Raw genomic sequence first — 17,293 nt, forward strand, 5'->3', positions numbered from 1 at the left:
AAGAGGATCAGTGATTTGAAAGGTACTTCTTGCAGTTAAGTAAAAACACTACAAGCCTACTGGTCCTTTACAGTAATAACAAATTTTGTGTATAACAAATTTTAAAGCTCTTTTATTACATGTTTTATTATTTTTTTCAGCAAGGAGATCGTTTTGTAATGTTCGGCTGACCAGAAGCTTTAAAAAACTCGTTGCAATCGGATCAAGGTTTGTTCAAACATAACTTGGTGGCTTTTGCACAATCTTGGCAATTAATAAACAACGAGCCTGCTTTGCCTTTCACTTCAACAAAAGAATAGTTTCCCTCAAAATCTCAAACCTTGAGATGCTTTTTCTTGACACAAGTTATACAGTCTGTCACTTTTCTGAAAACTCTAATATGTGTATGTTTTTATTCATTTTTCATGCAATTTGAAAATCACTGGCACTTGATATGTGGATTTGTAAACAACAAGGCTTATTTTTTACCCTTTCTGCTCAATTTATTTTTTCTTTCGTGGACTCTCTGATTCCCAGGACTCATGCCATTATAAAAGAAGCCTGATTGGAAGATGTAGTGTCTGAAATCAAACAATCAAAGCATTGACAGCTGGCGTATTTATATGTATAAATCATGACATTATATCTGCCAGGTTATGAGTTTCTGAAGGCATGGAGCAAACATGATGAAATGTCAGCTGAAGGATATACAACACATTGAAATACTCATCATCTTGCTGCCGTTCTACAGAAGCCCTGACATGCTCACTTCAGGGCTTTGTTTCATCAAGTCGTGCACTCTCTTACACAAACCGGATAACTGATTTGTCCTGCCTTTTATTTTTAGACGTGATTGACATTCCAGGGAATTTTTCCAATTGTCAGGATCTCATTTGTACTTCCTACTTTACTTGCGTAGATGTCAGTGGGGTATCATAAGGTTCTACAGGATTTTAAAAGGAGGGGAAAGGGGTGGAGGGGGTCGCATTACTCAGCACTTTTATCCAGATTTGATGGAGCGGCTGCTGCTCGATGGTTTCTTTTTCTCCTTACCTCTTTCTTTCCCTTCTTGTTAGAAAACTCCCTCAACTAATCTATTATCCGCTCTCTCTACTTAAATTTGACTTTACTATTGGAAGCCAAAGGTAGAATGAAAGAGAAATGGGATCTCATTATTTTAGACTTACCGCTCAGTCTTCTTTTGCTTGATCGTTATTTGAAAAAAAAAAGAGCCCATTTTGGAAGCACATGATTTCTGCTTTGAAAGGAAGAGAATACATGCTTTCATAAAAAATATCAAGTTCTCACAGACATAAAGGGAGTTCTGTTTTTTTTTCTGTGCTAAAGGTGTTTTTGGAAATGTCAGTGAAAAGTTGGCTGGAGAGAACATTTGAAGTAAATATTGTAAGCTCATGTTTGGCCTTAAACAGTGCGGTCCCAAACTGTATGAAACATCAAAGTGTAGAAGGCACAGATGACAACAGAAGACAAAAGGCCATGTGAAAGAGCAGTTTTGTGGATCTAACCTGTCAGACAAGGTTGTGGGGTCTCGGCCTGTCTGCCAGCAGATATGACATATCACCGGGGAGCACATCTTTTGGGAACACTCTCACATAAAACAGTTGGAGGATATGTCATAATTTTTTATTTGCTCTTCACGTACTACATGTCAAGCAGCATCTTAAATGATGTCCAGGCTTGACATTAACTGCGGTATTAATGTAACATTACACAATAACTGCTTTGAATCCTGTTTTAATTGTCGTGACTACAATTGCTCCAGTCACAGCATCTTAAATGATGTCCAGGCTAAATAAGAAATCACTACCAGCAGCTACTGCTAGCCAGATTTTCCAATGATACTATGTCCCTAAAAGAAGAAGAGGAAAAATATTAAATGATCCATGGAAATGGAGCCCATGAAGTTCAGAACATAAGTAGCCTCTGGCATGCCACACACTTGCTGACCTCACACCACACACCGCTCATGTATGCTCATTTAAGGACGTGCACTTGTGCTGCATCTCATTTGGGTTCCCTCAGAGTGAGCACAGTGGCAGTGTGCGGCTGGGAGAGAAACACAGACTGCTTTCCAGTTTAGAATGAGTTCAAGCCACACTGGAAGGGCATCTACATGCACCTCCTTCTATCCCACAGGCCAGAATTTACAAATAGATTTCAAATTAGAGCCTTTGCTTTAATTTTCCAATGCAGTGACCCATTCTGCAGCAGTGCAATAGCTGGTCCCAGCGTGACAGTTAAAATAAATCATGTCTGAACAGAATTCGCCAAATGTATTCATGCCTCATCAGTGAGTGAAATGATGTAAATGATTCATCCAAGGAAACTTAAATACCAGTGCCCATACCGCACAGCCAAACAGGGCTCCCACCCCTGCGAGAACTCAAGTTCGACATGCTTTCCAACAACCCTGCTGTGAATAATGAAACTGACTTACTTAAGATGAATGAAAAGATGTGGGAAGATCGACTGTGATAATTCTCAATATGTGCAACCACAGTGTTTGCAAATTACACTTTCTTTTACAGCTCTGGGATGATTTTAATGAAGCTGTATTTGCTTTTTTTTTTTTGTTGTTGTTGTTCTATAGACAGACTATTAATGCAAGCGCTCTCTGAGACATAAAGCTCTACAATAACTGTTTTGTTAAACAAAATGTTCCTTTCTCCTCTGGCATAAAAAGAAGAAATACTCAGGCGAGCAGCCAGTTGCCAATTAAAGAACACCATAATGACTAGCTCATATTTGAACTTTACCAGAGTGTGAGGATAAAAAAGTGTGATACTATGGGCTATCATCACTTTTTATTAAAAATGACAGCAATACTAGAAATTGAGTAACATGGCAGAGCGTACCTGTGCTCCTGTGTGAAGTTACTTACACTGTTTCGGCTGAAGACCCCAACCAGCCATTAAAATGATATGAATTTGTGGGCCAGTGCATATAACTGTACTCACCTTCCTCCTGATTTGGGTTTCCTCGTTCACTCACCGCCTCACCCTCTCCGGCTTTACTTTCTCTGCTTTTTGATTAATCCTCTCATTTGAGATTTAGAAAATATCAATGGGAATTATTCAAATCCCAAAGGTATGAAATAGCTATGAGGAGCCAGTGGAAGACACTCATTAACCCCAAATGCCACTGTAAATCTCAAATTCTCTCAGTCGCAAAAATCTGATTAGTTACGTTGGATGTACTTAATCCCGGTTAAAGGTAGAAGTTAATTTTGGCCAATTTGCATGCACTAGCTCAAGATATGAGGGGAAAAAAAATCACTATATCCTCAAAAACAGCTTTTAAGTGTATATTAGTAAAACATTTTGAGGATATGCAAAGGTTTTTGTATATATTGGGTATTTATGCCTGCAAACGGAGCAGCAATATGGTCAAAAGAAATGTTAGGCTTTCATCCAGCTTAGTGTCACTTTGTCATAACTGAATAAATCCAATAGTCAAAGATTCGAATCAATAACACAATACATGTGCATAGATCTAATCACTGGATTGTAGTGGGCTTTAAGCCTCTGCAGATTGCTTTGTTTTATTGATCATTGTGCTGTACCATTCCACCCTCTCAAGCATGTCTTTATCCTTTTTAAAATAATGGAGGATTTTTACATAAAGTCATGAAACCCACCCTGGACGCCAGCTGAAGAGATCTGAATCTTGCCAATTAAACCAAAACTAGACATTCTCCCCCTGGAGGGACCTGTTTTAGCTGTAATACCACAATCAAATTGGATCAACAGCTGCTGTATAGGATTCAATAATTTGAGGCATAATATGTTCCATTAATGCCAACTCACTCACAAGCATTACAGAGACAGTTCATGTAAACCTCTCAGGATGTGCTCTGGTTATTCTCTGCCTTATTTCCCAGAAACATGGCACAGACTGCTGCTGCTGCCATTCTCTTACATGCAGATGTCAATTATAGAGGTGGCAGGGAGTGGTGAGCTGTGCACATCTGCCAGCGGATGATGTCTCCCCCAGCACTGCACGACCAAATGAAGCATAAATCTCCACCATCAGCTGGCAAGCTTCACCTTAGCAATAACGTCTGGAAGAAGATGCCAAACCATGTAAACCTATCTGGTATGCACCAACGTTTCTGTGAAAAATAGATGATCTGATTTTATATTTTTTTTAGTTTTTTTGTTTGTTTTTGCCTTTTTGTCCTTCATGGGTCACATGGCCTGGGGGGGCTATGAGGCATGCCTTTGTGTCTTTTTCATCACAACCAGACCTTTGCCGCCTATTGCGTTATGAGCCAAAACAGTACATTAGGGACAGACCAACTCCGCCGCTGTTGTCATCCAGAACATCTAGTTATCACATCTCGAGCTCTGACCACCTGCTGAGTTCACAGAGGTATCACCATCCCCCATGACCCGCTTGTGTCTCTGTTTGTCTCTGCTGGAGACCTTGGATATGTTAAACACCCACCCGGCCTAGACCCAAGTTTTCTGTGTGCAACATTGTCTGAAAATATTTTGCTTAGCATTTTTTCTCCTTCAAAACTTGCATATGCACATACATGCACAAACAAACTAACTGTAAATTGAACTTTGTTGTGATAGAATTTCACTACTACATGTACTGACCTGTTCCAGTGTAACTTACTTTGTGCTATACTGTATCTGGAGGTATTTGTCACTGGAAAAAATGGCTGTCTCCAAAAGCATCTGGCTCTAAGTGTGCGGATTACAGCAGTATACATTTGTATAATGCCGGTGATAATGGGATAAAGCAGCTTCCGTGGGAGAAATCTGTATGGAGAATGGATTATTGCAAAGCTCTGCCTATGGGACGTTGAACCCAGGAGTTATCACAAGCAGTCAGCATCTCAAGTGGGTGCATTGCTTTCGAAGTATTCAGACGCGGCGTTTTATGTCTGACTTCTGCTCTCTGGAGAGAAAACATAAGAAGGGGAGGCTACAGTAGGTTTTACTATTTGATTGCCACAGTAGCACTCATGAGTTAAATATAGTAGCTCCATCTCAAAATTCAGTTGTTTTTTTATTATACCAATGTGCAATCCTTGCATTTGTTTTGTTGTTCTCTTATCCATGATACGGAAACCAACTGAACTAGTTTTTGTGTAACTCTTGATTGCCATTATGAATGAAAATGAGCATTTCCATGCATACAAAAGCAATTACAGTCAATTTATACACGTTTCATACGGACATGTCCTCAATTAGAGGTCTATTTTACGTGGACTGATAAAAAAAAAAGCAGCTTGCACATTGAGCTTTTGAGTTATGGACAATAGGTGCATTCTGTTTTCTATCTGATTCCTATCTCTGTTCACAGATCCAGCAGTACGAGTTCAATAAGCAACCCTCGCTCATTTCCACTGCAGCTAATTTCACCCTTAATAACAGTGTTGTAGTAAAAAACAAATGTTCCTCTGCAGATAGTGATGCTTTGATGTCATACAGCAGTGAATGGTCCTGCAAGCTCGATCCCTTGACTCTGTACATCAAAGACAGTGAGCTGTCATTTTTTGCATGTTTCATATATTTCCAATAAAGACACCAATGAATTATAACAAGATTCAACATCATATTAATTGCAAAACGGCATGTGCTCTGTTTTCTTTATTGACTCTAATGGTTTTATGCTTGTGCATTTATATGCCCTTCCTCAGCTTGTCCTTCTGGCATTTTATGTGAAGAAGAGAAATCTCAGATGACATCTCAGAATCTGCCCATTCATTAGTCCAAACAAGCTTATCTGCTTAAAGTCTTTGGCTAAGACCCTATTCTCACTGAGGAATGACTCACCTCCATATTGCCTCGTTACTCTCTAACAGCTACAGTTACGTCACCCTGTTACTGGCTGGTGGAGATTATGGAGCTATTTGTGCAAATCCGCTTTTTACATGATATCAAATGCTTTGCTACACGTCTGGCAAGGAGACAGGCAGCCTGCCTGGACTTTGTAGAGGCCTGAGTGGTTCAAAGGGGTTCAGTGGGTATTAGCATGACTGAGTGAAGTTGGTGGATGGAGAAGATGATGAGATTTGCAGCCCCGAGTGCTCCAGTCACCACTTGTACTATCTTTTTTTTTGACATCCCCTTCAGCCATTATTTTTGTTAAGCTTATACCATGTATGTTGTACCTGTCTGCATCTTACATTCTGCTTTCACATGCTGGACTAACTTGAGAGTATCTTCGTTTAGACTGCATCTGAGGTCTTGGTTTGTGCGCTAGACCCTAGCCTCTAATGTTTATATGCTGCCATGATTTGTGCCACCATTCTGTCCTTCAGTTCAGCCTTCTCTAATCATTGGTCGAAGTTCCTGACATCAAGACATCCAGGGGCTTATCTTTCCATAATCATTCCTCCTCTTTCTCAGTGGTTTTGTCTTGCCTGAGGCATTGACTTAGTAGTTACATTTTCTTCCTGATCCACTCCTGAATCCCATATTTGCTTTTGGGAGCCATGAGGCCATTTGTAACTGCAGTGTTTCTTTCTGGTTGCTCAACCACTTTAGTTAGAACAATCATACTTCTTTTTGATTCAGTTTGGCTGCATTTATCCACCCTGAATGACATTTTAATGTTATTCTGTGTCCTGGTGAGTTGGATCAGTGAGTCAGTGACCTGCTAGTTCCTGACAAACAGCTTGATTTCATCCATATAGAGGAGGTGGCTGATGAAAGCTTCTTTTCTGAAACGGTGCCTATAGCCACTCTTTGTGATGATCTGACTGAAGGCCGTTATACATCAGCAGAACTGCAGTGGGTACAGAGCATCTCTTTAATATACAGTATGTTACACTTGGTAGTAACTTGTGCAAATCGACTTTAGGAGTTGTCTGTTAAATCTCTTTATGGACAAAAGCTTTTGTTGCTTTGTTGTATTGTTTCTATCATTCCAGTATGTTATTCGAGTCAGCCTAGGTGTTACCCAAATTCTAAGGTCTTATCAAGGTAGCATTAAGCCACTGTTTCATTGACCAGTAGCTCTCCTGGTATTATTTCCTCTAAACCTAAGGAATAAGTGAATAAGTATTTATATATACACATAATATACAACTGAGCAAGTATGTTGTTCTTAAGCTTTTTAAGAACACATTTCACTTCATACCAGTTGGGATTTTATTTAACATCTTGCTTAAAATCACCATGTTTGTCTAAACATACTACTTCGTGTTTATTTACCTGTCATCTTTGGCCTTTTTTGTTGACACAAACATAGAAATAAAGGATGTGACTTTGCAACATAGTGCAGTGCAGCTGCTTTACAGATTTGAACTAGGGTAAAAGAAAAACAAAACTACTAACTGAAACCTCATTTTAATCAAAACAAGACTGGTTTCTATTCAGCCAGCTGTTGAGACAAGTACACAATCACTGCCCACAATGTAAAGCACATACTGACAGCTTCAATTTGTGCTTTGTCTTGTGTTAAAGACAGAAATACTGCACCTCCGTTTTGAGTTGGATATACAAAGTTATATCCATCAAACTGTTGAGAAAGTCCTTTAATCATGTAAAATCCTTTTGTACATAAACTTTCATGATAGTTCATACTGTGTGCAACACATCCTACTTTTATTTAGAATAAAATGTTCCTTATTAATAATTTATTAACAAAGTTTTGCTTGGTAAGCTGCTCCCTGTAGATCTGACATCTGAGTTCATGTTGGTTGTAGAGCTAGTTTAATTTATTAGTATGCAGAAGTCCAACACATATAGTGTGTATATATATATATATATATATATATATATATATATATACACACTATTACAGTAGACCTTATCTGCAGTATAGGTGAATGTATACCTGTTACGGCTACTGTATTGCAGCTGGGATTACATGATTCTGCCATTTATCTATTTGGGAGCCATATATACTTTAGAGGAATGGTGCACGATTGTGAACTCAATCACAGAGTGAGAGGATGTCAGTGCACACGGAGCTTCCCGTGAATCACGCACTGAAAGGCTATCACCCAAACCTCCAAGGTCCACTGCCAACTCATCAGTCATCATGGAGCAGACCGCGCCACAGACTGATCAGTAGTACACACTCTCTGGTCACAGGGGACGTGCAGAAGCTCAGCCCCTCCTTCCATTTCTCCTACATCCATACCAATGTCCATATTCTTTGCTCAAACCATGGTATAACATATTCCAAGGTCTGAGTGTGACTTTGAGTCTCAAAGTTCTGTCACTTTGCCTTTATTGTATATGATACTGAAGACCACGGTGACTTGTTTTGTCACACTGGCTGGGCTTTTAGATGGATTTTTCTACTGTGTTAAATATGAAAAAAAAAAAACAAAAGCATTTGTCCAACATGATGTAGGCGGTCAAGTATGGAAAAAAACATACATATTTGAGTGACAAGAGGAGTGTGCGACATTAGGGAAAACACCAATTTGCATGATTACACAGACAGATGAGTGATTTACCTGTGCTCATGCCTGACAGGCTTTTTTCATAGAGGACATGTGAGTGACATCTGATCCGGCATTCTTCAACTCTAGCCTCCAACAAAGCTTCCATCATGTCCTGTAATTCATGCATGACAGTGACAGGGTGCGGATGTTTATCCAGCCATTTTTTCCCCCACAGGGACGCAGATGCATTATTACATGCCCAGTGTGGTTGAGCCAACATTTGTTAGAAGAATGCTGTCGTTCTTTGTTTAAAATAGATACAAATTCTTAGTTTTACAGTTAAAGTGGCCAATATTTTTTTCTGTAATGAAACTTCAAAATGAAAAGCGTTAAAGGAGTGAATCAGATTTTAATTTTTGTTGTTGGGTTCTGTGAAAAGGTTTTAAATACGGAATATCTTAGCTCTTTGAACATCAGTTTGCAGAAATAGAGTTTAATCCTGACCAGATTGACGAGTTAAGAGACCAAAGTGAATTGTTGCGTTCTTAAAACAAATCTAGTCTAAAAAAAATGACACAGTAGTTCATGTAAATGATACTTTAGAAACCTTTCCATTGCTCTGAATTTTGCAAAACCTTTATGATTTCTAGTAGGAAAAGTCCCAGGCTACAAATGGGGTGTTGCTGCTATTTATGCTTGGAAACAGCTACAAAATTCTATGTAAATCACTGTACCAAGCAGAACTGATAGCAGTGTAAGAGTTTATAAAAGTAGTGTTTGCATGAACCGCTGTGAAACTTTTAAGAATGGAGTTATTTTACAACAGCAGTAACCCACTTTGGCATTAGTCCCACATGGGCTAGCGATGAGCTCAACAATCGAGGAAGGAATAAAGTCCATTTCTCCAAATTGAGACCTTTAAAAAAGCTTTCCACGACAGGCAAGATATTAACTGTCCATAAATTTTCCACAGAACCCCACTTTAAAAAAATCTGAACTATCACTTTAAGGGTTTGATCCTTCTGTTGTGCATCAGTAGGAACCCTTTAAAAGTCTACACTAAAAGTCAACTAATATTCTCTGACCCAGTGCTTGCCTTTACTTCTGCATGCCTTTTCAAGTTTTCCAATTACAGTTTTTAAAGTTTAAAAGTATTATCTCCCTATTTGCTTACTCTTTGGCTTATTCAAGCCCACTGCTGCTGTGCACACCATACAGCGCTCTCTCCGCCATGCACAAACTTTCACATTTAGCACACTCATGCCCAGCCTAAACCACATTAGAAAATAGCTATGACAATTTCACACATATAGCGTTTTCTTTTGCCTCACTCTGATTCACCTGTGGCCAAGCAATCTTCCCCAAGTAAGCAAAATAATAAGTAATTACCATAATGTTTGAATAAAAAAAGAGGTGTAAAATTTTTTTTTGAATGGAAGCAGGAGTTTGGCGGGTGGAGGGTGTCGAGGGGAGGAGAAATATTTGATTAATCTTCTTAACACGTTTCATGTGCAGATTCTTTGAGTTAATTTCAAGGACCATGCCTAAAGGAGATTACCTCCCCATGCTCCTGCACATTTGCTCATGAGTGATTTTGTTTATTCATGTTTTATATTATAATGTTCCTCCATGCCGTCTGCAGCCACAGAACCACCGGCAAAAATGCAATTTATTTCCCGAGCTGCATACGATGGAGACAGCTGATAATGTCACCAGGAAATATGAAGACTGCTGGGATGGGACCAAACAGCCTGCTATTTATGTGTGGAATACAAACTAATTTTTTTGTGTGTGTGGGTTCTCCTAACCCACACACACCTCTACCAAAGAAGGTGCTTTTTTTGATGGTGTCATTGAATTTTAACCCGCACTTGGGGCACTATGTGTGTGTTTACATTGTGATTTTGATTGACATATCTCTCATCTGCCAGTAGATCAGCGAACATCTGTCATAACATGCATCATTATAGAAAGTCATAAAAAAGGTCAAAGATGTGTTCAGGTTCTGAGAGGTTGCAGATTACATTTCTGCTCAGTCACCAATCACACTTATCATCAGCAGCTTATTCAAAGCTCATCCCAGTCAGTATGTGTGCCTCCTTCATATTAAAACCCATCCACAGTATGTTGTCATGATATATACGGCACAGCTCACTCATATTTCATTGATGCAACTTAGTTATGAACAGGCATCAAAGTGTCTTTCATCACTCCTGCTAATGTGGATTTATTTATTCCACTGGCAGTGTTGGGGGGCACTGATGCAACTGTTTACAGTGACTCCTTTGCTCCCTCCAGATGACGAGGACGATGATGACGACCAGCACTCTTTGCCCAAGCAGACAGCCCGGACGGCAGGATTTATGGGCCTGCCGTGCCCATCCTCTGCACAAAACGCATTGTCTCCGCGCGGATCGTTCAGCCTGTCCTTGCTTTATCGATCTCGCTCCTCACAAGTTCACAACTTCCGCGTTCCTGGTGCTTCACTTGACAGGGCCGAGATTTAGTGGAGGGATGAGGTCAGATAGAGGAAGAGAGATGGAGGGAAAGAGGAGAGGAAGAGAGAGTGGGGGGGGGAGTCAAGAAAGGAGAATGAGTCAAAGGAAATGAGAAAACAAAGAAGGAGGAGAAATAAAAAAAAGAGGCTGTGGAAGAAAGAAAGTGAGGAAGAGGGAGAAAGTAACTCCCTGGGGGAACGCAGCTCTGGGCTAGATTGGACAAGATTGATATTTGTGTGTAAAAGCCTGCAGAATTAGTCCTTGGTACAGTTGAAATCCACATCTAGCAGCTCTTAGATGCGCTTACATCAATCCCGGCACTTTTGCTTTGCAGTGCAGAGCGCACACACACTCATATACTGTAAGTGTTTGACTTTCTGAAGTGGTCAGTGAACAACTGTGCTACTGCGCAGTCAATCCAAACATCGCTGAGTCTTACTTCAGCACTTGTTCCATCAAGTGATTTTGCTTTTAGCACTTTTAATACTGCAGAGACAAATCTCTTAAACTTCCTTGGCATGTACAAGATGTGTGCACACATGTGTGAAAACATGTGCTGACAGGCACACATTGTGTTCTGAAGTGACATAGTGTACGTTTGAACCGTTAACCTCTGTGATCTTTTGGCCACTTTAGTATCTTGGATCTGCCTTCCAAGATTCTCTTTTGGACAGTGCTGGTCTAGAGATTACATTTGGGAGAACAACTCTGTCATGCTCACAAAGCCCAAAGGGAGTATGCTGAAAGCAAACGAGGCAACTTACATAAAGCTAAGGCTCTATAATGTTTATGTCAAACCTTGTAGAACCTAATTGCCTTGACAGTTATAGTACTGTTTGTGTCTCTGGTAGATTGAAGGTGGCTGAAACTTCATGCTATTTTGAGATCCTCTGTGCATTTATGTAATGCACTGTACATTTGTTCTCCTAATGCGTACACAATTCATTGTTAATGGCTTCTCTGGTGCATCATTAAAAGAAATCCACCATCAGAACATTCATAAAGCCACTCCTCAGCTCTTTCTTTTTTTATTCAGACACGGAACCAAGGATTTCAGAATGACTAAAGATCAGAGTCTATCGCTATCCGATTACTTCTGTGCCTTTTAAAAAAACTTACAAATAGAGCCAGAGAGAGAGAGAGAAAAATGCAAGTAGACATGCCATTCTTTTCGATATAAGCAGAAAAAAAAGGTATGGGATATCTTATTGAAGTGCTGAACAGGAAAATGAAACGTGGCTGTGTGCTGTCAGCATGGAAACCTTTGATAATGAGACTTTTTTTATTTCCTTTACTGAAGTCAGTGAATGCTGCACACACACAGAGCAGTACACATGGGAGAGGAGTAGAGAGATTTGGGCTGCGTGATCCAAAAATAAAATAGGTCATCAAATTACCCCAGTGAATGTGTCTACCTGCCCAATTATGATTGATCTTTGCAAGAGAAAACAAAGTGGTGTGTTTTATTTGCATGTTAAAAGATGCTCTCTTTCTCTCTCCCCCCCTTTACTTTCTATCCTCCCGCACTATAATTATCTCGAATGTGAAATGCTATTTAGGTATTCATAATTTATTTCTGTGTGTGGGGAGGACACAATAGACAAGCACTGAACGCTCTGCCAAACCTCAATTTTTTTTTTTTTAGTTAATTGAAAATCTCATTTGCATGAGCAGAAAATCAAACGCTCATTTCCATACACGAGATTATAAGAAGATAACTGCTGGTGTTTGTTGTTCCATATTTGATCTGAGCATTTCCACCTAATTACTAAATGCTGCAAAATAGGGCTAGAGTGTAACCTCCAAACTTCCGCTCACAACTAGATGTTGGGTTTCGCTTCAGATGCCTTTTCGGTGTTTTCTGTTTCCCAAAGTTTGTATGTGCACTCAGGCGGATGTTTGCTTTTTTGCACAGCCCCAGTGCGTTCATGTCAGAAGCACAGAGAATGTATTGCTGTGCAGCAGCATCACTGGGAGTCTGCCAGCTTCATAAACACCAGCGCCGGCCCAGCTGGATGCTATGTAGGTAAGCAGATGCATTAAGGCGACTGTAGCAGTCAGAGTCAATGATCAGAGGTGTCCTGTTTCACCCCTTTACAAACAACCCCATGTATTCTATCTCCTCTCCTCTCACCAGCACACATACACACAGACAACCCAGTGTATTCCAGGAGGACACCATTACAGACCAGACCTCAGCCTCTGCTCCCTGCTTGAAGCTCATTAATGCAACCCCCCAACATGGGCGGACACCGGGAGATTTACAACACCTCTCCTGCTCATCCTCCCTCCCTTTAGCTTTTTCTTCACCCCCCCCCAAAACCCTTTGATTAATGACATTTATTTATCAATCTGAACCACAGATAAAACTGGTCTCAGCGTTACTGGACATGACAACTGACACTTTTCTGTCTTACACTTAATAAATGATCAAAAGGAAAATTTAAAGAGATCATAAACAGTAAAGTAAGATGTTGCAGAATGCATTCAGAAGCTAATTCCCGAGAAGCCAAATGCAACACATCAAATTCTTCACAAAATTAACGTTATGCTTTGTGTGTGAGTGTTTTTTCCTATTTTATGCATAATCTAAATGGTCTTTTTTCCACATTTTCTGACTTTTCTTAAATCTTGATGTTTTAATTTATTTCTGCCTAATAAACTTGTCACATCTTAAGCCTTCAAAGTCCTTTAATCCTTTTTTTTGTAACTTCACAAAATCATTTGATTTTGTCTATGTTATCCACCACATGTACTGGAGCAGTTAAAAACATTCAAGAATATCAAAAATTAATATTCACGTGTTATTGAGAAGATACTGAGGACTGTCACAGGCAATGATCAGGTGGAAAGATGCATATATGGTGTTTTTCATTGCTAAGGTGAATGCCTTTGGTTTCAAAATTAAACCCCAGTATGACTATATCAATTCATAAACACATCTGTATAAAATCCAGACTACCCCATGAACTGAACTGTACTGTGACAGCTGTACATTTGACGACCTCTATTCAGCAGCTGGGAAAGGACAACTGTCAAATTGAATGACACAAGGTATATTTTATTTCTCTGTGCATCTGACCTAAGCGTTTTGCCTCCGAAATATGTGCAATGTATTTTCATCTAGGGCTCCAGCGCAGGTAATTGAAAAGCATTGCTCAGTGTAGCGTATGCGCTCAGACATGCGATGAGGCCACCATTACGGTTCAGCGTGGCCTGGAGGGATGAGGGAACGGGAGGAGGGAAGGACTGTGTGCTATGGTAAAATTTTTAGATTAACAAGACCCTAAGTCCCCCTTCAATGTCAGAAGGTGAACTTGATATGGATGTATATATATATTTATGGTATAAGAAATATCAAACACAAACAATACTATGACTAATACGGTTGAGGTTTTTTATGTTTGTTTTTCTAAAAGGGACAGTTTATTCTCACTTTTAGTCATAGATTGCATTTAAAATTTGGATGTAGACACCTCATCTTAACATGCAGTAGTGCTTTAGGTGCATTATGAATGCAAAACAATCCAGTAGACTTTCTCTGTTTGGTCTGCTGTTGGTACAACTGGGAACACTAGATTGACTGACAAAATTGGCACCTTAATTAAGTTATTAAAACAAAAGGAGATTCAAGTTTATGGACTTATTTGCAGTAATTGGCTATTTTCTCAATGGCTTCCAATTTTAAAAAACTTTTGGACATAGTTATGATTTACACCCTAAACGTTGGTATATATATTTCTTATTACATGCCTGGAAAAGAAAGGGAGGCAATTGAGTTGCAACTCTAACTTTGCAGTTAACATAAATTAACTGATATCATCTGAAACCTGCTTATAACTTGGTTTTCCTTCTTCTCTATATTGGCAGCTGGCTCAAAAATAAAAAAAATAAGAATTTTCAATTATAATCATTTCCAAACTTTCATTTTTTTAAAAATCTTTATTGATGTATACTAGTTAGGAGGTTTTCCAGGCTTAGGAGCTCAAACCCTGTTAACTGACATGCCACTAAAATATATAGAGTTTAACTTAATGAGAAGCTTGACTTTGAAAGTTTATTTTTTTTATTTTCCTTATTAATTCTTTTTGCTGAATTGAATGGGATTCTGACTGTGAAACACTTTGAATCAAACAAGTTTTAACATTGTGCAAATCATTGTTTTACATTTTACACTATGCCCTTCAAAAAGGCCTTGTAGTAACTATAGCAGAAACACTACTCAGATCAAATTGATCTATGTTCAGTGTCTCATGCCGAAGTGTACAGAACATGCAGATATTAAATCTTTTTTTCTTTAGTTTTTAAAAAGCCTTTGCAAGGAGTGTGCAGTAAATGAAGAGGGAGGGTGAATACTCAGTGTGCCATGTAATAAGCATATAATTAAACTCCTCTGACAATTACATCATGCATTATCAGCCAAAGTCAGATCCATTATTTCTCGCGATCAATGGCTTGGCCACAATTGGCCTCCTACTCTGACCACACCAGGGACTGGCAGCAAGGCAGCTTGGGCTTCTTAGCTGTGTTTGCAGGATGAATAAGTGCTGTTAGTGACATCCAATACCAAGGGTTTGAATGGAGAGAGGGAGGAGGGCTGGCTACTTAATGCTAGGTAAAGGGGAAGAAGGAAATGGGATTTAGTAATGATGAGGACAGTAAGTAGGTGGTGCAGCTACTTGCTGAAGCTCTGGAGTGTAATGATGAGTCACGGTAGAGTGAATTAGAGTGTGGTCCTTTTTTCCCCTCTGCAGTATCAAAGATTGCTATCCCTAATAATGAAATCTTCAAAGAATACCGAGGTCGACCAAAGGCTAGCTCAGTGCTGAGTTGCATAATGATTATGAATTAAATATCAGAGGAACTTCCAACCAAGCACGCAAGCTCACATAGATACTTTTAAACTCTGGCCACATCAACAATTCATATGTGGAATATTTCAAAGTTGGCTCATTCATGCTGTAAAGATGGTGCAAGTAATAAAGCTGCTCTATAGCTTCAAAGTCAGATCAAGTCAAAATTTTACTCAAATAGATCATTTACTGTTATCCCATATTCACTTGCATCAATGGCAGGGCAGCACTCCCATGCAAGTCATCTGCCAATAAAATATAAGAAGCATATGAGATTATAATTTTGATCAGTTGGCTGAATCCTATTTTTGCCTGTCGGTGTGGTTTGACTGGAACAACCACAGGGTTTGTGAATAGATTAAATCAGCCCCACCTCACCCTGCCTCCATCTGCTTTTCCCCTTTTCTTCCTTTTCTCTCTCACCCTGCCCTTTTCTAATCTCCTCCCCTACTCTTCCATCCATTTTGTCCTTTATATGCTATTGCTCCTTTTCACAAAAATGATTACATTACACATCCAGGGAACATGCATTAGCTTGGAACATGCTCTTTCTTCTCCTCCTCCTGCTCTTATTCTCTCCTTAGCCTTCCAGGAATAGGCTGAAGCAATGTTACTTCAGATTATACAGTTGTTAAAACTCATTTTAAGCTAACAACGGGACATCAAAAGCGGTGAACCTTGCACAGAGGGAGAGGAGGAGGTGTTGATGGAGTTTTTGGGCAGGTGAGAAATGGAGAGGGGCTGTGAAGAAAAGTCCTGATCAGATGGGAAGAGAATATTAGAGAGGGAATTATTAATGGGGCCAAGGGCCCTTTGGAGCTGGAGATTTGTTTGGAGGACGGCACAAAACTGGATGTGGGATAATCGGAGAAAAGAAAAAAAAAAATTGATGCTCTCTCTTCTGGTAGAATGTGAAACTGGAAGATATAAGGATCTAAAAAAATGTATCATTTCAATCAGAGAATACAACAAGAAGACCCACAAGATTAAAAAGTACGGCAAAATGATAAATGAGAACTTGCAATGTGCAACCTATGGCAGAAATGAGCTGGAACAAACATACCCCATAGCCACGGTCATTTATAGAAATATATACTTCTTTTTTTTCCTTTTCTCTGTGTGCTTTCCAGGAGCAAGCAGGTCACCCCAAAGGGAGTTTGAGTGATTGATGTCCTGGTGTCATGCTGATTGACTTCACGGTTGCATACCCTGGAAGAAGAGATGAGGTACACAGTAGAAGGGCAATCACTGCCACCCAGTACACACTCCATTTCTGGGTCCCTCTCCCTATGGGTCAGTCCTCCAACTTACCACACACCTTGTAGGTTGAGTGGCCTAAAAGCTGCAAGGTTCTCAGAAAAAAGCCATGTCCCTTGCATGGACACATTTCTTTGCTTTCCAGTGTGATGGGGAGAGTTTAAGGGTCATTTGGTCTTGAACCTGACTTTCCCAGGAGATCTAGATGACCATTGTGTTTTTTACATAAAAAGGTCTTTGTCTCTGGTGTTGCCTGTGATGTCTGTCTGCCATTTGTTTAATGTGTGGCTTTAATATTGTATAATTTGTATGACCTAAAACATGGGATT

At 39.6% G+C, this 17,293-nt stretch overlaps 1 protein-coding gene across 5 annotated transcripts in view; it reads left to right on the plus strand.

Annotated features, from left to right (window-relative positions):
* The window catches only part of LOC108233805 (doublecortin domain-containing protein 2), a 192,196-nt gene that overhangs the window by 128,099 nt on the left and 46,804 nt on the right, over positions 1-17,293 (plus strand). For 2 of the 5 annotated variants that reach the window (XM_037977627.1, XM_037977628.1), the window contains exon 10: positions 16,838-16,933. The exons of 2 other annotated variants lie outside the window; for them this stretch is intronic. In XM_037977627.1, the coding sequence (XP_037833555.1) occupies positions 16,838-16,876 (39 nt within the window). In that variant the 3' untranslated portion in view covers positions 16,877-16,933. Of the gene's footprint in view, positions 1-12,769; positions 12,881-12,991; positions 13,532-16,837; positions 16,934-17,293 lie in introns of those variants that run through there. One more of the 5 variants, XM_017412500.3, reaches the window with a different exon arrangement.

The sequence above is a fragment of the Kryptolebias marmoratus genome, linkage group LG10, assembly GCF_001649575.2.
Source record: "Kryptolebias marmoratus isolate JLee-2015 linkage group LG10, ASM164957v2, whole genome shotgun sequence".
Classification (NCBI taxonomy): Eukaryota; Metazoa; Chordata; class Actinopteri; order Cyprinodontiformes; family Rivulidae; genus Kryptolebias; species Kryptolebias marmoratus.